The sequence below is a fragment of the Centroberyx affinis genome, unplaced genomic scaffold (genome assembly GCF_046629955.1).
Source record: "Centroberyx affinis isolate AG114_WGS23_722 - 3 ecotype Tasmania unplaced genomic scaffold, CSIRO-AGI_Caff_v1 ptg001775l_1, whole genome shotgun sequence".
Lineage (NCBI taxonomy): Eukaryota > Metazoa > Chordata > Actinopteri > Beryciformes > Berycidae > Centroberyx > Centroberyx affinis.
In genome coordinates this window covers 427,496-448,928 of record NW_027280168.1, presented here as the reverse complement: position 1 = coordinate 448,928, position 21,433 = coordinate 427,496, and the positions used below count along the sequence as shown (strand labels likewise).

The following is a 21,433-nucleotide window of genomic DNA, read 5'->3' as shown; positions in this document are numbered from 1 at the left end:
GTGGTGGTCAGCGGTCGGTGAACCAACGGACACATAACGGCCGGTTCAGACCGTGACATTAAGAGAGTCAAGATGACGATACCGAAAGAAATCCCCGAAAAGTGGTTCCCCATCGTCCTGCCGCTGCAGCGGAAGAAACAACAAGGACTTGGAGCCAAATCGAAAAAGAAGCGGACAGGTACTTTCTGTGACCATGTAGGCTGCGGTTGGACTCCTCACTGCCAACTGGGCTTCTCACTGTCTCAATGTCGTCATTATTATTTTTTTTTCTGGTCTGTTTCAGCACCATTAGAAGGTTGTTGACTGTAAAAAAATCATTGGCAACCCTGTTCTGTAAATAAACACCATTCCCCATCCTCATCCCATCTGGGTCAAAGTCTCATCGCTCATCTCACTCACTCATTGTTTTTACAGTATCATTTACAATGTAAATAAAGTGTGTGTGTGTGTGTGTGTGTGTGTGTGTGTGTTTACATCTCGTCATCGCTGCATATCTCATTGGTCCTCACTGACCTTTGTGCACCGTTTGTGTCCACTTGCTCTGTAATTACTGAGCTTTCTCATACTCTACATTATCATCAGACATGCAGCATCTGACATCAGCCGCCAAGTATAGCCTATATCTAATAATAGGGAAATTATTATAACTGTGATTCTTCTATGATCATAGTTTTAATCCCAGGATCTGTCAGGGTGTATTCGGTTCTTGTTGACGCTAGCTCCATCCACATTTAGCCTCTGTTCAGCAGCAATTCTGCACTTGTGAGCTTTCACTGTCAACCACAATGTCTTGGCGCAGTTTCATCTCTGCTCTTTCCGGTTTCAGTCATATAGGAACCATAAATAAGGAGAAAACTCGTGTAATGTGACTCAAAGGCATCGCTTCCATATTGAAGCTTTCCCCCCAGAGTTAGTGCTGATTGTAAATCCATATTTGCATGAGTTGTGTATGTATAGACAGGGTTGGGGAGTTTCCTGCATGTGTAAATGAGCGGGTGATGTCCTTGTCACAGCGGCCTGAGACGCTGATCAATCTCACAGGCGCCAGCCACCACTGTCACTGCACTGCATCGTCTGTATCCTTATTCCTTACCTGCTATCACAAATCAGTCTGGATGTGCACCTTCACTTGACCTCCAGCCTATCAGTCTGTCACTGTCATTCCTATCCCTTTCCAACAAATTAGATCACTCTGACTGTGTGTGTGTGTGTGTGTGTGTGTGTGCGTGTGTGTGTGTGTGTGTACGCGCATGACTGCAGACGATTTTGATGTCCCATTTTCCTCTAATTAAATTAACGGCTGTGAGCGATCACTTCTCCACAGCCACAGAGGCAGATCCTGAATTAGGATTACTCATGACATGAACAATACCATTTCCCACAACATAGACTCACTGTATGTTTTTCAGTCATTACCACTGTCATTTCCAATCTGCATGCAGTGTGTTGTGAGTGCGCTGCCACTGTGGAGCCACAGGGCGAGTCAGAGAGCTGCGGCACGTGCCCTCACATGTCTGGCAATAGGGGAAAATAAGGGGATGAGTGTTAAAGAGACAGGGGATGGAAGTAAGAAAAAGAAAGAAAAGAAAGAGCATGACTTGATTAGGCTAAATCACTGCCCACAAACTGTCCATAAGACGGCATGACATTAAGTATTTTAATTTAAGTCAATGTTATATATTGTTAATATATTAATATATTGTTCCGTTTTAAATATTGGTGTATTATCCTTTTTGTGTAACAGTTGTTTATATACACCTGATACTAATGAAGAATTCCTGCAGCTGGAAATTTCTCAGTAATGGAGCTTTATGGATTTGTGTTATCTTGCTGTGCAGCTCTGCCCTGCTTCAAGGCAGGCAATGCCCTTGAGGCTGTCAGAGATGCAGCTTTATAAACACTTAATGGGCCAGGCAGTCAGCTAAAGATGCCTCACGTATTTGGGCAGGGTTGGTATTGGCTTGGACAGGAGCAGAGCGGGACCGATAGCGTCAGGTTTTGGCATCAGATGCATGTGGTTGGCAAGCCTGTGCCTCTGTGCTCGCCTGGCACGGGGATCTTGCCCCTCTTCATCGAGGGTTAATGCAGCCTTGGCGCTGCCAGCCTGACAGTGGGCACAGATCTCTCTAGTGGACACTTGCCCCAGAAAACAACATAACGACCTTCAAGTGGACTGGAGAATTGCCAGAGGGAAAAGAAAAGAGGAGGGAGAATTGGAAGAGTTTCAACAAAAGAGGGAATTTGAAGAATGTGTAGATACAGAAGCAGACAAATCTGATATTGTTATACGAACCAGCCAAAGCAGAGTTTAGAGAGGAGGACATATCACATACTGTCAGCCTTGGTCAACTTTGACATGTGCTTGAAGCCACAGGCCCTCTCATTGGATTTATAACATCCTATAGATTTAAAGCCCAGAGCTAGATTCTTATATGGTGAACTATTGTATGCACCCAAAGTCTGACAGCTCTAACATGCCTTCAGCCCTCTAGCCCGCTATTCTACCGTACCCTAAGGACATACTGTATATGTATGATATTATGGGAGTAGACTCATGATGCCCTAAACCCTCAGACTTGCTCTGGTCAGCACACTTCACTTCACTTCACTTCACGTGCTCTGAACCCCGCTGTCCCCCAGCTACAGTCTCTAACATACTTACAGATGAGAGAATTTACCAGCAACATATTGAATGCTTTTCCTTGTTTTTACCGTTGCATACTTCTTACGGTTTGCTTATGATGTTAGTGATACATACATGGTCTGTATTAACATCTGCTAAATGCTTCAAATGTAAAATGTAGGGAAGGATGGGGGGGATTATTTGTTTATATCACAAATTCTGACTTGCCTAAATCTATCATGACAACAACTCAGCGTCTCTGTAGCCGATTAAAGCTCATATGTAGTATCAAATTTGTTTGATATGTTAAGAACAAAGGGGAGCTGTCAGGGTATCTCTTTGAGTAGCGTGTGTTTGCTTGGTTAGGCCGAACACAGCAGAGGAAAAGATGTGAGTTGTATGCTGTACGAGGTTCACAATGGTATCTCTCTGGGGGCTGAGATCAGAAACACAGGAAACCACAGTGTCTGAGTGTGTGTGTCTATGTGTGTGTCTGTGTGTGTGTGTGATTATGCTATACATGGGGTAATGGTTTCTGTTGCGTGACGTCCTTTCCCTTGACGCCTCATTGCCTCTCTAACAATCAGAGAACCATTATGTTGAGGACTTTTTGTGGTGTCAGATCCATCCGTGTGCATTTCATACAGCATGACGGAATCAGCACATGCTTCGGCCTTCGATTCTGTGTGTGTGTGTGTGTGTGTGTGTGTGTGTGTGCGTGTGTGTGCATGCGAGCACTATGTAGTCCTGTGCAAAGCGGGGCAGTCATTTCATGTAAAAAGCTATCTCATCAATATTAGAGGAGAGCAGCCAGAGGCTGGTGGAGGAGGAGGGGAACTCCCAAACAACTTTGCATCAGCACAAACAGAAAGTCCTAAAAACAGCAAGAGGCTGAACAGCAGGAACAAGAGGAAAGACAGAAAGCAATTTCATTCTCTGCCCCAGTTTTATTTCATAGGTTGTAGATGCAGTGCACAGCAGCACTCTTGTCAGGTGCCAATCAAGCAATGGGCTTCACTGTGTTCTTATACTTCTGTAAATTCTGTAAATTGAAGGGGAAATTCAGGGTGCAAGAGTTTTTAAAAAAAAACATGAAATGGGTCTGAAATGTATTTTCACTGTGTGGTGCACTGCCTTTATCTGTGAATAGCTTTTATGAAGCCTGATACCTCTTTTGGTTCATATAACCTGTTGACACTTCACACACACACACACACACACACATGCACACACACTCATCAGTGATTAAATGTTGCATAGCTGTAGCTGGCCCAGATTGCGTGTCCGGTCATTAGTAGACAGAGGCACCGGCTAATTACTGATCAGAGGTAATTGGTCTCCTTAGTGGCTGTGTGTGTGTGTGTATGTGTGTGTGTGTGTGTCCGAGAGAGAGAGAGAGAGAGAGAGAGAGCGATTGTGCCTGTCCCTGTGTCTCTGTTGATACACTCAAACAAACTCCAGCAGACTCTCCAACTTCATTGATTTATAAATAAATTCCCATAGTGCATCATCCTTTTCACTTCTTCTGTCTTTTCCCCTCATTCATTCTCTCTCTGCAGGTCTCCTGGGCTCCAGGGGAGATATTGATGATATTGATATTTTTTCAGGAATTACTGATTGCCCTTTTTTGCGACTATGACAAATTGAGATGCATGTTTTTTTCTTGTTTTGATATCATCGTTGGTGACTCATTTTGTGCCTTGTGTTTCTGTAGAGGAGGAGAGAAGGGCCAGAGCCAATGACAGAGAGTACAACGAGAAGTTTCAGTACGCGGTAAGAAAGAAACCGGCTGACAATGTTTCCCCCTTGTTCCAAAATAGTACTGTTGGTTAAAATGAGGAAATATTGTAGGTCTTTGAAACACTGAAACGGAAATAGAGTTTTGATTTAGACAATTTTCTTTTTTTTTTCTCTACCTTCCTTCTCATCCAGAGTAACTGCATCATGACATCCAAGTACAACATCATCACCTTTCTGCCTGTCAACCTGTTTGAGCAGTTCCAGGAAGTGGCCAACACCTACTTCCTTTTCCTGCTCATACTGCAGGTGAGCAGAGGAGGTGTAGGGGGATGAAAAAGAGGGATGTAAGCATGGCAGAGAGAGAGAGAGAGAGAGAGAGAGAGAGAGTCTGTTTGTGTGTGTGTATGGGGGGTGGGGGGTATTAGTTTACATCACTGAAGGACACAGATGCATCAGAAAGTTATAGTTGGAGTCAGTTTGTCTTGAGACTTGATAAATGAAATTATATTCATAAATAATAAACTAACACAAAGGCATTAAAACAATAATAGTAATATTTCCTGCTTGAAAAATTTCACATAAGCAGCATTCAAAGTTAGATGATGAAGTCGGAAAGTCAGAGAAAATTTTGATACCCTTTTTTTGTCCTCCTCTCAAAGAACTGGTCACGTGAAAACCTTGTAACTTGAATTTTGTTGACTTTTATGTTTTAACTTTTGAAGGAAGTTGAAGGATTACATGCTCCTGTATGGGTTGAGGAAATTCTCCAACCCTTGGTGCTGAATGAAACCCTCTCAAACCCCACTCGATAAACTCAAAGTTGCACGGTGGTCTGGCTAAAAACATGGCTGTTTTTCTTAGTTCCTGAAAAGTTGACATGTTGGAGATAGAAGGTTTTCACCTGACAGCAACAAAAAGCTTTTTAAAAGTAAGAAGCAACCAAATAAACATAATTTTGTCTTCTTGTTCACGGTTTGATTTTGGCGTCCTTCTTAGTTTCCCCATAGGGAACTAAGGGCCAGACCTAGTTCTCTCTGTATTATATACTGTACATTTCCATGTGTCTCCAGATGAACCCTCTCTCTCTCTCTCTCTCTCTCTCTCTCTCTCTGTCTAGTTGATACCTCAGATCTCATCCCTCTCCTGGTTCACTACCATAGTGCCTTTAGCTCTGGTGCTGAGCATCACTGCAGTGAAGGATGCCACAGACGACTATGTGAGCACGTCTTCACACACACCACACGTACACACAGTCTCACACATTACAGGATATGATTACAGTGAAATATAACGACTCCTGATTATGGCTAACAAACGCCACTTTCAATTTAGCACACAAACAAGTGGCTTCTGTTTAATACAGTATAAGCTTGATACAAGTCTTGAAAAGCTCATGCTGATCTCTGTGTCCTGCAGTTTCGTCACAAGAGCGACAACCAAGTGAACAACCGTCAGTCTCAGGTCCTCATCCGCGGCTCGTGAGTCTGCAGAATTATTACATCATTACAACTGAGCACTTATCAGTACTTTTTGTATAACTGAGTCTGATTATACAATCCATGATCCAAGTTTTTATCAGCATCTCAGTGTTTTCCTATACAAGGTCATGTTTATCTCTCTGCCTCTCTCCCTCTATCTCTCTATCTCTCATCTCTTTGCTGTCTCAGTCTTCAGAATGAAAAGTGGATGAACGTTCGAGTGGGTGATATTATTAAACTGGAGAACAACCAGTTTGTGGCAGTAAGTGTTTATCCAATACAGTAATGTGCTGCATCCACACGCTCGCGCGCGCACACACACACACACACACACACCAAGTGATTAATAGTCCTCTTATCTGTAGTAAGTTCCCTTGTATACCAGTGCATTTGGATGTAATTTAATGCTTTCATGTCCAGCAGGGCCACTTTTAATTAAGATTGGTTTATCCTACTCTATCAACCTAGCAATGTATCGACTCTGCAGCAGAACTTAGCCTGTACTGAGATACACAGACTGCACTGCAGACTGCTAATCATTTCATTTTTAGATCTGCATGCGATCATGACCTTGTCCAGTGCTGCGGACCTAATGCTGTAATGCTAAGTAGATTTCGGTATGTCATCAGTGCCTTTTTAGAGAATACAAACTACCGCTGCAGTATAATTACCAACTTGTTTGCAGATGCTAACCATTACTGTGCCATCAGTGCCTTGTTAGCTGATGCTAATGCTGTTACTGTGCCATCAGGGCTGCGCAATGGATGCTAACCTCAGCTATCGTCTTTATGCGCAGGCTGACCTCCTCCTGTTGTCCAGCAGCGAACCTCACGGGCTCTGTTACATCGAGACAGCTGAGCTGGACGGGTCAGAAAACACACCACACCTCACCATTGACTTACAGTACCACACGATCTGCAGAAGCAACAGGACACTGCATCTAAATAGCGTGTGTGTGCTGTATTGTCTTGCAGAGAGACCAATATGAAGGTGCGGCAGTCTGTCTCAGTGACATCAGAGCTGGGAGACCCGAACAACTTGGCCACGTTTGACGGTGAGCGTGGAGAACCGAAGCCTCTTCCTGCTCTCCTCTTCTCTCTTTTTTTTTTGTTCCTCCTGTACATCAGCAGGTCAGCAGGTTCGGTCTGTGCCTGAGTGTTCAACACACACAATATAATACCCACCATCACACCCTTGCACTCGCACATGAATATTTGCACGAATATACACACAACACACGCACAACACAAACACACACACGCACACACAATTTCTGCCCTCCCTTGTCAGCATTTACCATCTACAGCCTATCACCACCCGCCCACCGACACACACACACAGTGCAACAGTCTCCCGTCAGCACTGAACGCCCACACACACTCCTCACCTGCTCAGGAAAATGCATTACTGCAGCAAATCAGCCCACACTTTGCCTCATATCAAGTTCCAGAAGGTGTGTGTTTCAGCATCTGTGTGTGTGTGTGTGTGTGTGTGTGTGTGTGTGTGTGTGTGTTACAACAGGATGATGTCATAGGGATGGCTAATTCAACACAATATTATACCCCTAGGAAGTATATACACCTATTATTGTAACTGCATTTGGCTGACTATGATATAGAATCTAATTTAGATTTGTGTATGCGTGTTTGTGTGTATGTGTGTGTGTGTGTGTGTGTGTGTATGTGTGTTTGTGTACATTTGTGTGTGTGTCCATCCATCTGTGTGTAGGTGAGGTAGTGTGTGAACCTCCCAACAACAAGCTGGATCGTTTCTGTGGGACTCTGTACTGGAGAGACAGTAAATACGGCCTGACCAACCAGAACATGCTGCTGCGAGGCTGTGTCCTACGCAACACCGAAGCCTGCTACGGCCTGGTCATTTTTGCAGGTCAGTGTATCTGTTTATGTGTGTTTGTGTGTGTGTGTGTGTGTGAACGTGTGTGCCCTACATTACTTTGCGAATCCCAACTTTCCCTGTGTTTCTGTGCCAGGCCCAGATACTAAGCTGATGCAGAACAGTGGTCGCACCAAGTTTAAACGTACGAGCATCGACCGCCTGATGAACACCCTGGTCCTCTGGGTAGGATACCCCAAACCTCTCACTTTCATGACTCACGACTATTTCAGGACATGATCTCAATGATTTGTGGTTTGAATCTAGTTTCACATCCAAAGCTCTCCTGTAATAATGTATTCGATCCTAACTGATCATTGGTCTCGAGGTCCAAATGTAATATCTCTGAACGAAACATGAACCAGCTTTAAGTGTGCAGCTCCAATAGAAATCATTTAAATACCTACTCTTGCTTACATGTACTCTATCCTCAGTGTGTGTGTATGTGTATCCATCTGTCCAGATCTTTGGCTTCCTGGTGTGTATGGGTGTGATCCTGGCGGTGGGTAACGCAGTGTGGGAGAGAGAGGTGGGCTCCCTGTTCCAGAGCTACCTGCCCTGGGACCCTCCCGTCGACAACTTCTTGTTCTCCGCCTTCCTCTCCTTCTGGTCCTACGTCATCATCCTCAACACCGTGGTGCCTATCTCTCTATATGTCAGGTAGGGAGAAGCCTAGGACTGCCTGCACATCAGCCAAAGACAGATACGAAACATGAACAACGAAGGGAAGGGATGATGATGAAATATTTTGTCAATATATACCGATACCTCAGCAGACAGAGTTGTTTACAACCAACTTGCTGCCTTGTTTCCAAAGCACGACATTATAAAAAGATTAATTTCCTACTCTCTCTCTCTCTCTCTCCTAATCTCTTTATCTAGACCTCTCCTTTAAATTTAATTAGTCTGTTTGACATTTTGTTTTGTTTGTACATGTTCTCCGCAGAGCTCCCCCAACAGGTAAGGAAGAGAGCTGCAGATGTGTCCCGGAAAACGTAAACTATTTCCCCTGCACCCCAGTTCCAAGATGCCGCTTTAGTCCCTGCACCCCTCAGCTAGCCCACTAGTACCCTCTACTTTCACTACTCTAACACTGACTATAACGCGGGTGTGTGTGACTAATGGCTCTGTGTGCCACTGACTCATATACAGTAGGCTGAGCTAAGTACTACTAACAGAAGAGAACATTGTTGTCTTTCGACTCGTTTTTCATGTGCTGCCATTTGGGGGTGTCGATGCCTCTTTAGTGGCAATCTACTCTATGTTAGATTACTTTGAGATTAGTCTGCACCCACTCAGCACTCACCTCTATTTGTCTCTCCCTCCCTGTCTCCCTGTCTCCCTGTCTCCCTGTCTCCCTCTCTGGTCCGTCTCTGTATCAGTGTGGAGGTGATCAGGCTGGGTCACAGCTACTTCATTAACTGGGACAGGCAGATGTTCTGCTCACAGTGCAACACAGCAGCAGAAGCCCGGACCACCACTCTCAACGAGGAGCTGGGGCAGGTGGGCGTGCACACATGGGCAGCAAATCCACAGTGTGTGTGTGTGTATGAAAGAGAGTGTGTGTGAGTACATGTCAGTGTGTGTATGTGTCAGGAGTATTATGCTTTGGGATTTTTCATGAGTTTCTATTTTTACATAGTTTTCAAATTTTACTGAATATATTAGACAAGATAGTTCTAGTTTAGTTTTACTTTTTGTTTACTATAATAACTTTAGACTTAGTGTTATAATTTCAAATTGTTCCTCCAGGTGGAATATATCTTCAGTGACAAGACTGGAACTCTCACTCAAAACATCATGAGCTTCAACAAATGCTCCATCAATGGGCAGGCTTATGGTATGTACAGGCACACGCACTTGCACCGAGTTGTATGCTCACACTCGCACACATGCACACACACACACACTCACACAATAAATTCTGACTATAAGCCTCTGTTTGTGTCAGGTGAGGGAACGGACCCTTTGGGACCTCAGCCAAAGGTAAGCAGCCTAAAGAATCAGTTCTTTACTCAAATACACACACACACACACACTCACAACTAGTTCATGACATACTATTAGAGCCCCTGTCCCTCTGTTCATCTCCAGAGATTGGACTTCACACCCTTCAACCCCCTGGCAGACCCAGACTTCTGTTTCTATGACGACACCCTGCTGGAGTCGGTGAAAGTGGGAGAGGCTCACACTCAAGAGTTCTTCCGCCTGCTCTCCCTCTGCCACACCGTCATGAGTGAGGAGAAGAGCGAGGGTGAGCGGGACAAGGGGAGACGGGGATCTGGGAAGGCTGGACGGCAGTAAACATTCACATCAATCCACCTTTTCACTCATTTATTCGTTTATTTCTCCACACAGGAGAGCTGGTGTATAAGGCTCAGTCTCCAGATGAGGGCGCTCTAGTGACAGCAGCCCGCAACTTTGGATTTGTGTTTCACTCCCGGACCCCCGGGACGGTCACCATCACAGAGCTGGGACGACCCGTCACCTACACACTGCTGGCCATCCTGGACTTCAACAACATACGCAAGAGGATGTCTGTTATAGGTGTGCATGTTCACCCCCCCCCCTACACCCCAACACACACACTCACACTTTGTAAGTAACTGAATTTATATAGCACTTTTTTAAATGCAATGTCAAATTACAAAGTGCTTCACTATGGAAAAATATTAGGGCCACTGTAGGTGATTTTTTTCTTTTTACCACAGCCAGGGAGAGGGGGGCAATATTCTGAGGAAAAAAACAAAAATTTCTCACATATTTCTGACTTTAATCTCAGAAATTTTGAGTTATTTCTTGCTAATTTTTTAGGGTTTTTTTTCTTGCAAAGTTTTTTCTCAGAATATTACCTGCCCCCGGCTGTAGTAGTAGTAGCAGTAGGCTACTAACAGGAAAGCCCCCATGTTTGTTTCTCACATAATTTTTCAACTTGCATAAGTTTTTTCTCAGGCTACTTTTACTTCTTTTGAACTCTGCTGGTCCACGTTTGGGTGGCTGTGAATACAAAAAGGAGACAAGATTTACTGTGGGTGTACAGTATGTAACGCCAGTGGAGCATTACAGTGGAGTCATCTATTACATCAGGGGTTTCTGTGTTTGCATCACAGCAACTTATTTAAATCATGAGTCGCACTCCCGCAAACTGACAGGGAATGGGCTATTAGTCATGTTTACATTTTATCCCCCAGTGAGAGCTCACTGTGTGTTCCTGTGATTTGTCTTCTTGTTGAGAACTGGAAAACTGCCCAGAAATAACTGATCATTAATCATTCGTGCCCTAGCAACAACTTTGGGTTAGCAACAGAGCAGCGAGACCATGAGGCAGTGACAAGGACTTAAAGCACAGAGCGCACATTCATACATCAATGCCAAATGATATTCAGTAGGAGACCGTCTATGATATGTGACCCACTATATGCAAGAATGTCTAGCTTAAATGACATTTAGTGAAGCGGCAGTGAAACAGGAGTCTAGTGTAGGTAATGTAACAGTTGAATGGATTACATAGAGTATTTTGTCTTCATTACACTCTGTAAATTGCATATTTATTTTCAGTGCGTAACCCAGAGGGCAGGATCCGTCTGTACTGTAAAGGAGCCGACACTCTGCTGTTTGAGAGGCTCCACCCCTGCAACCAGGAACTGATGAACATTACCTCAGACCACCTCAATGTGAGTAAGCCCACAAGCACATAGTGTACATCCAGCGCTCACACACTGGGAGATGGGTCAGGGTGTGCATGGAGCACCACTGCCATCTAGTGCTCAACAGGCAGCTGAAAAGTACTGATATTCAGCCTTTTTGTAGTGGCAGCTGAGCACCATGTATATTACCTATGTGAACAGACATTTTTTGGCTTCAGTTGGGATCCAACCCCTCACCATGGCAATGCTAGTACACTGCAAAAAATGGTAAGCTGTTCAGTGATTTTAACTTGTTTCCAGAGCTATCAAGCTTATTTTGTGATATTTTTAGTCAAATTATCTCACTGTACTGGCACATAATCATGCTGGTTTCAATAAATTTCACTTGATACATGTCAAAATGACTTCTTTAAAGAAATCATCATAAAACAATGAAGAACATCTTGAAACAATTTCACATTTACCAAGTAAATGTCCTGAAACAAGGTACATTATCCTGAAAAAAAGTAAAATTTGTTGAAACCGCTAAAATTATCTGCCAGTGCAGTAAGAAGAAAAAATCCTAAAATAAGCTTGATAAGATAAAATAACTTAACAAGTTTGTCAGTTTTTGCAGTGCAGCATACTGTACCATTGAGCTACATAGGACTACTTCAGTTTGTACATTTTCTCATGTGAATATCATTTCACAACTCACAACCATGTGTGCATGTCTGTGTGTATGTGTTTTCCTGTAGGAGTATGCAGCGGACGGGCTGCGGACCCTGGCTCTGGCCTACAGAGACCTGTCAGAGGAGCAGTGGGAGGCCTGGTCAGAGAGCCACCGCTGCGCTGACAAAGCCACAGACTGCAGGGAGGACCGGCTAGCTGCTGCTTATGAGCAGATAGAACAAGACATGATGGTCAGTGACAGTGAGAGTGAGTGTGTGTGTGTGTGTGTGTGTGTGTGTGTGTGTGTGTGTGTGTGTGTGTGTGTGTGTGTGTGTGTGTGTGTGTGTGTGTGTGTGTGTGATACTGCCAATCTGAATGCCACTTTCTTTCTGTGAAGCAGTCAGATGTTTGTTTCTCAGTGCCTTCCCTAAACTAAATAAAAATAGCATCATATAATAGGGAACAGTTGCTTATAGGGGGGGTCAGTTCCTCTCTTTTAGCTAAGTAACATTACCAGGCCTTACCAGTGCAGGACATACAGTATGTAATTAGGACACATATTTAATTAATGGGTCATTTAACAAGAAGTGTTACATTTGTGTGTGTGTGTGTGTGTGTGTGTGTGTGTGTGTGTGTGTGTGTGTCTGTCTGTCTGTCTGTAGCTCCTGGGTGCCACAGCTATAGAAGACAAGCTGCAGGAAGGCGTCCCAGAGACCATTGCTGTCCTCTCCCTGGCCAACATCAAGATCTGGGTTCTCACTGGAGACAAGCAGGGTGAGACACACACTTCTGTGAATGATCACACAAATACCAAGAGCACAAGCCACTAGAAGTGAAGAGTTTCATTACAAACTGCTATATATCCATTTCAGGAAAAACGAATTACCTCATTCAACATATCTAATATATAGAGGATCCCAGCTGTAAAAGTGTTGTTTGCCTACTATCCTACGCTGGGTACCTATGCCATGCCAGCACCATAATTTGTTTTTAATTTGTCATGAATCAGTCATTTTGTAAGAGAAGGTGTCACTTTTTCTCTCTTTAGGATGAAGCTCTTCAACTTGGTGCATCTAAGCTATTTTAGGCAGCTATTCTCTTTGTCGTACATCTCCACGATGTTCAGCTGAGACACACTCAAATAACCCACACCCTCCCTCCCTCCCTCTCTCTCTCTCACAGAGACTGCAGTCAATATAGGTTACTCCTGTAAGATGCTGACAGATGATATGACTGAGGTGTTTATCATCAGCGGACACACTGTCCAGAGTGTACGGCAGGAGCTCAGGTCTGTCTGGCTGGCTTTCTGCATCTGTATCTTCTCTCTGCTCATGCAGTGTCACTAGAATATTGTCACACTATCTCTACAGCTGTCTACATTTTCAGTTTTCTGATTCCCTGCCTGGCTGAATACTTATCTGTCTGCGCACCTGCAAGTGTCCATATTTCTTAAAATGACTGAAAAATAGAACACGCACATCCATCTTTGATTCAGCCCACAAGTTTGACAAACAGATCAACTTAGTCGTGAAATTTCCCAGCTCCAAAGAAAGTCATCTATGCCTTTTGATTATTCCTGATATTCCTGACATTGTACCTGCCCACTCTAATTCTGTTGTTTAATGCTTTATTTTTTCCATTGTGCTACCTTCCTAATTATATTACATTATTCTTTGCTATGTTTGCTCAGCTGTTTCTGTCTGTTTTGCTTATCGGCCAGCTTCCACTTTCATCCCCCATGTTTTCTCCTCGGCCGTATTGTGTTTCAGTGCCGCACACCGTCTTTGTGGCACAGAGAAGTGCTGTTGATGTCTATTAATGTCAGCTTGTTTGCCTTCCTCTCTAGGAGGGCGAGGGAACGGATGATCGAGCTTTCGCGAGCCAGAGACGGAGGGAAGGAGGAGGGGATGGAGGGATGGGGGGAGGCCTGTTTCATGGGGAACGGATTTGGGGGAGGACAGGCGGGAGCCGGTGAGGGAGGAGGAGGGAAACAGCTGCAGTGCCCTCCCCCTCCCTCGGGCCCCCCTCCCCCTCCTCAGCCCCCCTCCACCCTCATGGACAACATCTCTGGAGAGTTTGCCCTCGTCATCAACGGTCACAGTCTGGTAAGACTAACAGCCCCACACCCCACCCCGCCCAAACACACACACACACGCGTACACAGACACACACAGAGGCCATAGGGAATTACAATCAACTGTCAGTAGCGTGTGTATGTGAGTTTCCACAATTGTGTTATCTGCATCATGAAACCATAACTTCTTCCCTAAAACTGCAGCTCTCCCCCCTGAACTCTTCCCTCCCTGCAGGCCCATGCACTGGAGGCAGACATGGAGGGAGAGTTTGTGTTGACGGCCTCTGCCTGCAAAGCGGTGATCTGCTGCAGAGTCACCCCGCTCCAGAAGGCTCTGGTGGTGGAGCTCATCAAGAAACACAAGAAGGCCGTCACTCTGGCCATAGGAGACGGAGCTAACGACGTTAGCATGATCAAGAGTGAGTAGGCCGGGGAGGAAGGATCAATAAATGGAGGAAGGCAGGGAGCAGAGGAGGAAAAGTAACTGGATTATTGTTGGAAAGGAGACAACAGAGAAGGAGGGTTTGTTTAGCCACGAGTGCTTAGCCAACGCTATTTACCATTAGGCAATGGAAATTCTCCACAGCAGCATTTGTTTTTCTACGTTGTGTTGTTTGTATTGAAGAAGGATATGTGGAAATGTATGTTGCAGTGTGTGTGATGTCTTCATCAGTTGGGGTTTCTTGTTTGACCCTATGTCCTGTTTTTCTATGTGCAAATGTGTGTGTGTGTCTGTGTTTGTGTGCGAGTCGCGTGAGTGAGTGTGTGTGTGTAGGTGCACAGTATGTGTGTGTTTGTGTGTGTATGTGTACGTGTATGTGTACGTGTGGGTTGTTCATATAAATGTACATATTGCATTTTGACAAACCCAAGTGTCATAGAATTTTCTCAACCCATAGAAGATCATGTAAACCTTCAGTTGAAGTGAAACCATAAATATCACCAAAACTGGAATTAGAAGGTTTCCACATGACAACAGTGATATCACGCCCAAAGCAGAAGTAAATGCAACAGTGATTGAAGGGTTTGTTTCACATCCTGTGATGTATATATAGTCTCAAAATTAGAATCTGTTTATCTCCAAGGCGATTTTTTTTACCTCATGGAGTTAAAATCCTTCCTCTTCTCCTATTCTTTTTTTTCTTCATAACAGTATGGGGATAAATAAAACTCCATATCAAAAAAATCTCTGTCTGCCTCCCCTCTCCACCCCTGCAGGTGCTCATATCGGAGTTGGTATCTCAGGTCAGGAGGGGATCCAGGCTGTACTGGCCAGTGACTACTCCTTCTCCCAGTTCCGCTTCCTGCAGCGCCTCCTGCTGGTCCACGGCCGCTGGTCCTACCTGCGCATGTGCCGCTTCCTCTGCTACTTCTTCTACAAGAACTTTGCCTTCACCATGGTGCACTTCTGGTTCGGCTTCTTCTGCGGCTTCTCTGCCCAGGTCAGAGAGCAGAGGTCATGGGGTCAACCTAATGGTGGGGTCAGCATTAGGAATCAGGGGTTAGGGAAATTACAATCCTAATTTTCACTGTGTTTGTGTGTGTGTGTGTGTCTTCTCTCTCTTCTAGACGGTGTATGATCAGTACTTCATCACGCTCTACAACATTGTCTACACCTCCCTCCCTGTGCTGGCCATGGGGATATTTGACCAGGTTCGTTCAAATGAATACTAAGTATAGAACATACATGTACACAAATTAAGACCACATATTCTTTCCATGAGATAGACCAGGCAGGTGAAATCTATGATCCCTTTTTGATTTCACTGATTAAATCTTCATGATAATCATGACAGGGGGAGATGTAGATGAAAGAGAGGAGGCAGGTTAAAGCAGGAATGTAAAGCCATGAGTGAGGGTTACCATAGGCGGATTATGAGACAAAAGGCCTTTGAGTGCGCAAAAGACGGCATGTGAACCGGCCCCTTATGGGAGAGAAACTAAATTATAACAATTACAAAGGAATTACAAGGTTCAAACATATATTATTCTAGGTCTAAAAAACATATTTTAAAGTGCAAAATGCCTCTGATTGCCTGTAATGCCCCAAAATCTACTGTATGGCCACACAGTAGCTGCATGGTATGAGTCAGTGGGTCCTATTCTGACAGATCAGGAGTGGAAAACAACATTTTGGGGTCTTCGTAAACCATGACTTTACATTACGAGGCCTTTGGACAATGATGCAGAGCTTTACTGCTAAAGCGCTATAGATAAACTGAGGGGAATACTCACTGTTCAAAACTCTTCAAAACAAATGTGTAGGTTATTATGGTGGAATTTTGGGGCTATGGTAAATAAATAAATGACAAATCCCTTCGACTGTGGGGCAGTAAATGTAAAGTTAGTGACAGCATCATCATGTATCAGGCTCTGGCTCAGGGGCCCCCTGAGCTCTTGGGCCCCTGGGCCTGTGCCCGGTTGGCTCGTTCAGTAATCCATCCATGAGGGCTACAACTCAGGAGGGTGGTCTTAATACTTTGTACTCCAACTGTAGCCATAGCTTTTACTCATTGCAGCCCCTCACCTCCTTTATTACTGCAGGATGTTCCTGAGCAAAGGAGTCTGGAGTATCCGAAGCTGTATGAGCCTGGCCAGCTCAACCTGCTCTTCAACAAGAGAGAGTTCTTCATCTGCATCGCCCAGGGCATCTACACCTCGGTGGTGCTGTTCTTCGTTCCCTACGCCGTCCTGTCCAGCGCCACTCAGGGCACTGGAGAGCCCCTCGCCGACTACCAGACCTTTGCTGTCACCACGGCAACAGCCCTGGTCATTGTAGTCAGTGTACAGGTGAGAGGGGTCAGAGAGGTGTTTCCTTTCCTCACAGCTGGCAACTGCTGTACTTAAGTAGTGACTGTTTCACCATAGTTCATTGGCACCTCTGTCTTTCCGTGTGTGTGTGTGTGTGTGTGTGTGTGTGTGTGTGTGTGTGTGTGTGTGTGTGTAGATTGCTCTTGACACAGGCTTCTGGACAGTTATCAACCATGTGTTTGTGTGGGGCTCCCTGGGCTCCTACTTCACCATCATGTTCGCCTTGCACAGTCAGACTCTCTTCAGGATCTTCCCCAATCAGTTCCACTTTGTAGGTCGGTCACCTGCTCTCTTTTTATGTCTCTCTCACACACACACACACACACACACTCACATACACACACATTCATAAATATATACATACAAACATATAAATACATACTGTGCACACACCAAAATCAGGACGTGCCAGACACTCATAACATGAGTGTTTTAGTTCTTTTTTATTATATTTACCTGAGCTAAAAGCACTTATTCCACTAATGGGATCATCCACATGTAAATACTTGTGTGTGTATACGGTATCTGTGAGACGCATTATATTTCAAAACTGTTTTTGTATGTCTGTGTGTTTGTGCGTGCAGGTAGTGCCCAAAGCACTTTATTGCAACCGGTTGTGTGGTTAACTATTGCATTGGCAACGGTGATATGCATAGTTCCAGTTCTGGCATTCCGCTTCCTCAAGCTGGACCTCAAACCGCAGCTCTCCGACACGGTGAGAAAACACACACAAACACACACTTGCAACACTGATGTGTCCATCTGTGACGTGTGTGTTGTCTCGTTTCTAACTAGCCTAAAGTCAGCTCATGAACTCAGGCAATGATTAACTGCACTGATATGATCGGTTCATTTGAGCGAGTGTGTCATAATGTGTATATGTGTTTGCATGTGTATTCACACGTATGAATGCGTGTGTGTGTGTGTGTGTGTGTGTGTGTGTGTGTGTGTGTGTGTGTGTGTGTGTGTTTGTGTGCTTCCCATCACTGACATCATGCTCTCTCTTTGTACCCGTAAATATTGACTCAATCAGTGTATCCTAATGACCTTGAGTTCCCGTTAGTAAACATGTAGCAAATCCATGTTTGGTCTTGTCAGTCACTTATTGTGGGGTCTAAACTAGCTGGTCAGCTAACCAAAGCCATTGTCAGGGTGAGGGGAAATAATTAATCTAGGGAAGGTTTGAGTTGTTTGTATTTTTTCACCAGTTATAATGACTATGTTCTGTTGTGGGCTTGGGTGGGAATTTTGAATTTTTGAGTTGAGGAGTTTTGAGTTGTAATGAGCTTGAGCAACAGTTAGGAAAGAGGATTAAAGACGATTTGATCGACCAGTGGAGTGCACAATTCAACATGCGCAGGATCTCGAATGACCACCTGATTTAGTTCAACCTGAAACTGATGATGAACCAACATAACATTGAATTCAGTCATTATGTTGTTACATTCTGCTGTCACTCTTCATTTTCATCCTCCATTCCTCTCTCTGCCCCCCGCCCCTCCTCCAGGTGCGCTACACCCAGCTGGTGCGGCAGAAGAAACGAAAGCCGGTAGGTCGCAGCGTGGGAGGCGTGCGGGGCGGCGTGGGCAGCGTGTCAGAGGGCCGTCTGGGCGCTCGCGGCGGCTCCAGGAGGTCAGGCTACGCCTTCGCCCACCAGGAGGGCTTTGGAGAGCTGATCACCTCAGGGAAGAACATGAGGCTCTCCTCTCTGGCCCTGGCCACCTTCGCCTCCAGACACAGCTCCAGCTGGATCGACACGCTCCGCAAGAAGAAACACACACACACTCACACTCCTCCCAGCGCCTCGGGGGAGTGCAGCCCGGCGCCCAGTTACGTCTCTGGGTCGGTTCCACCGCTGTCAAACTCGTCCTCCGTTCTGGGCGGGTCGCAGGATACACCCATGGAGGAGGGAACGCACACGCCGCCGGCCCAGAACGCACAGGCCGATCCCGTTCCCGCTCCCGTTCCGTCTACACACACCCCACCAGCTTTAGCACCAGCTTCGGAAGGGGCCCCGTCCCAGCCTCCAGCCCAGGCCCCCAGTGTTGCTGTTCTCACCCCCACATCAGTGAAGTGTCCTGGGGGAGACTCGCCTGGAGGTTGGACGCTTAGCCTGGGGACTGTGCAGGTGAGCTGTTGTCCTTTCTCATTCATGTATCACATCAAAAACAAAACACCCCCAGTAAAATCACACTGACAATCTTATGTTCCACCTACACCACTTCAAACCCTTTTGAAAGCATACTAATGGCAAGTCTCCCTCTGTCCAATAGGAGGCTCTGTTTGGGTGGAAGGGCATTGCTGCTCGCACCAGTGGATCCAGCAGCCCAGGCCCACCGTCTGTTGCCAAGGAAACCAGACACACTGAGTGAGACATATAGATGGAGGAATACATTGGCCCGCTACTGTCCACCAGATCGTATGGAATAGCTCAATATTATTGAGCTTTGAATGTTTGGAATGACACCCCCGCTGTTGGGAAGCAAAGTATTTGGCAGATGTTCGCACACACATACACACACATACACATACAGGGTGTGATGTGTGCAGCTGCATCAATACTTGCTTTTGCGGAGAGACATTGAGACATTGAGAGTACATGGACTCAAGGACTTGTGGTAATTAGAAGAAAAAAGGAACAAGCTACCCACAATCCACTTCTCTCCATTTCCCAACTGATACAACTCTGACATGAACTCTGTCCACTATAAATTATGGTTGAGATTTAATGAATTAATTGAATGATTAATAGTTCTTAGAGTGTAGAGTGTTTATGAACGACTGATCATGTGATTTACGTAACTGACGAATAGTGGCAGATGCAGCAGCAGTTGCCATCGAGAACGTACTGCTAATCATCCAAGAAAGATTTCCTCTCAACCGTAACTGTGCTAAACGTGTCTCAAATAACAAAGATTAGCCTCACTCACGGCCAAACACACACAATCACATATAGCATATCTCAAAATCAACAATGAATTGAATGAATGAGTAGGATTACAAGACTTTCAGCCAGTGATTGGCAGGCATTATTAGCCATAAAAGTGTTTTCTGTTAAAATAATATACTCAAGTCTCTGTGTTCACTATAGTTCTCAGTGAGAACGGTATTTTCATTTACAGAACGCAGCAAGACTATTGTAAGACTTTTTCTCGCATTGCTCCTTTTTCCTACTTCTCTTACCGCTCCTCCTATTGTTCTCTTTTCTTTCTTTGCATCATATTGGTGTGTATTAAGATGGCCAAATTAAGTTGCACTTTCAGGGAGGCTCTCAACTCTTCCTCCTTTTTGCAAGTTAGGCCTTTTGTGGTCTGAGAAAAGGCCAAATCATATAAATGTACCTCTGATGTAATGTCATAAATCCACAATCTGGAAAACTGAATGAAAGGTCGAGGACTAAGAAATCAAACAACCACTGGCTTACTTTAGGTTGGATTTGGGGGCAATGGAGAGAAAACTTGTGGTAATGGAATAATAATTTTGGACATAATCTGAAAGGCTTGTGTTTGTGAAATGCTCTGTCATCATTTTACAATGTGTGGGAACAGTTACGCTGATTCATATACACTTGAATGAAGTGTTTTTTAAGTTTTATTTGTCCATGAATGAAGGGAAGAGTTTGAGGATGTTCATGCCTTAACAAAGCCAAAATACTGGTCCTCCAAACTCCCTGCAGTATCTGTTTCATCATGTAGCTCTGCTGTACCAGAAGAGTATAGATTACCAAGTGTGTTGCAAGTGCTCCTGTTAAATATTGACTCCAGATCAGGGGTAAGATAATCATCAAGCAGGAGAAGCAGAAGGAGAATGATGCAAACCTGTTCGTAGATCTATGCCTATAAGGACGTCTCTTACAGTCGCAAAGCAGCTGTCCGGACGAAATGAACTAGAGTGTTGGTATGGTGTGTGAAAATAAGGGAAAACCTGTTGGAAATGAATGTTGAGTGTTTGGCCCTGTGGATTGTTAAAGCAGGGGTCAGCTGTTAGGTGGCATTATGGAGCTGTTGAATAGTGATCAATAAACACGTCCTCTCGCTTTTACAGGAGGGGAACATACTATGTGTCCATGCAGATGTGATTTCTAGCAACTGACAGCCTTACAGTAACTAAGGGGTTTAGGTTAGTCAAAGCGATAATGTGCTGTAAAAAGCGATAGGCCTACCGTTAAAAATAATCATTTAGGAAACAGTGCAGCCCTGTGAAATCTGTGTATATTATATATGAAGTTTATGTCGTATTTCTCTGTGAATCTAAAGAGGAAGTGCTGGGGTATGAAAAGAGATAACGTGAAACATAATTGACAGTGTGATTTGTTTTTTTTCTTTTTTGATACAAAAATAACCACAAAACATGTTCATCTCTCCTAGTTTTCTAGGTTATTATAGTTTGCAAGTAAATGTTTCTATGCTTAGGATGAGAACTAATAGAAACACAATAGAAAAGTTATTTTGGGTTGTGTCCAAAAGTGTTCTGAATGTTCCCTTTCGAACAAGAACTCTAGTCACCCTATAATACA

The 21,433-nt window shown here is 44.6% G+C and overlaps 1 protein-coding gene across 2 annotated transcripts; it reads left to right on the top strand.

The window, feature by feature from the left end:
- The first annotated feature begins 72 nt into the window (after positions 1-72).
- atp8b2 (ATPase phospholipid transporting 8B2) lies at positions 73-20,996 on the top strand. 2 transcript variants are annotated; one of them, XM_071529270.1, is made up of 30 exons: positions 73-178; positions 4,338-4,396; positions 4,556-4,669; positions 5,481-5,579; positions 5,780-5,841; positions 6,031-6,103; positions 6,638-6,708; positions 6,816-6,895; positions 7,570-7,728; positions 7,832-7,920; positions 8,198-8,394; positions 9,117-9,237; positions 9,487-9,574; positions 9,686-9,720; positions 9,829-9,988; positions 10,093-10,281; positions 11,293-11,408; positions 12,119-12,283; positions 12,695-12,806; positions 13,215-13,320; positions 13,879-14,137; positions 14,342-14,525; positions 15,325-15,548; positions 15,676-15,759; positions 16,651-16,896; positions 17,054-17,192; positions 17,502-17,632; positions 18,425-18,880; positions 18,941-19,045; positions 19,191-20,996. In XM_071529270.1, the coding sequence occupies exons 1-30, from the start codon at positions 73-75 to the stop codon at positions 19,287-19,289; spliced, it is 4,128 nt and encodes a 1,375-aa protein (XP_071385371.1). In that variant the 3' UTR covers positions 19,290-20,996. The 2 variants fall into 2 exon arrangements, with proteins under 2 accessions (XP_071385371.1, XP_071385370.1); XM_071529269.1 differs by having other exon boundaries at positions 18,425-19,045.
- The last annotated feature ends 437 nt before the right edge of the window (positions 20,997-21,433 follow it).

Excerpts from the sequence above, each read along its gene's own strand:
- atp8b2 (XM_071529269.1), top strand. The coding sequence starts at position 73 with ATGACGATACCGAAAGAAATCCCCGAAAAGTGGTTCCCCATCGTCCTG. Across the intron at positions 12,284-12,694 it reads AGATAGAACAAGACATGATG|CTCCTGGGTGCCACAGCTAT; the intron begins GTCAGTGACAGT and ends GTCTGTCTGTAG. Across the intron at positions 12,807-13,214 it reads TCTCACTGGAGACAAGCAGG|AGACTGCAGTCAATATAGGT; the intron begins GTGAGACACACA and ends TCTCTCTCACAG.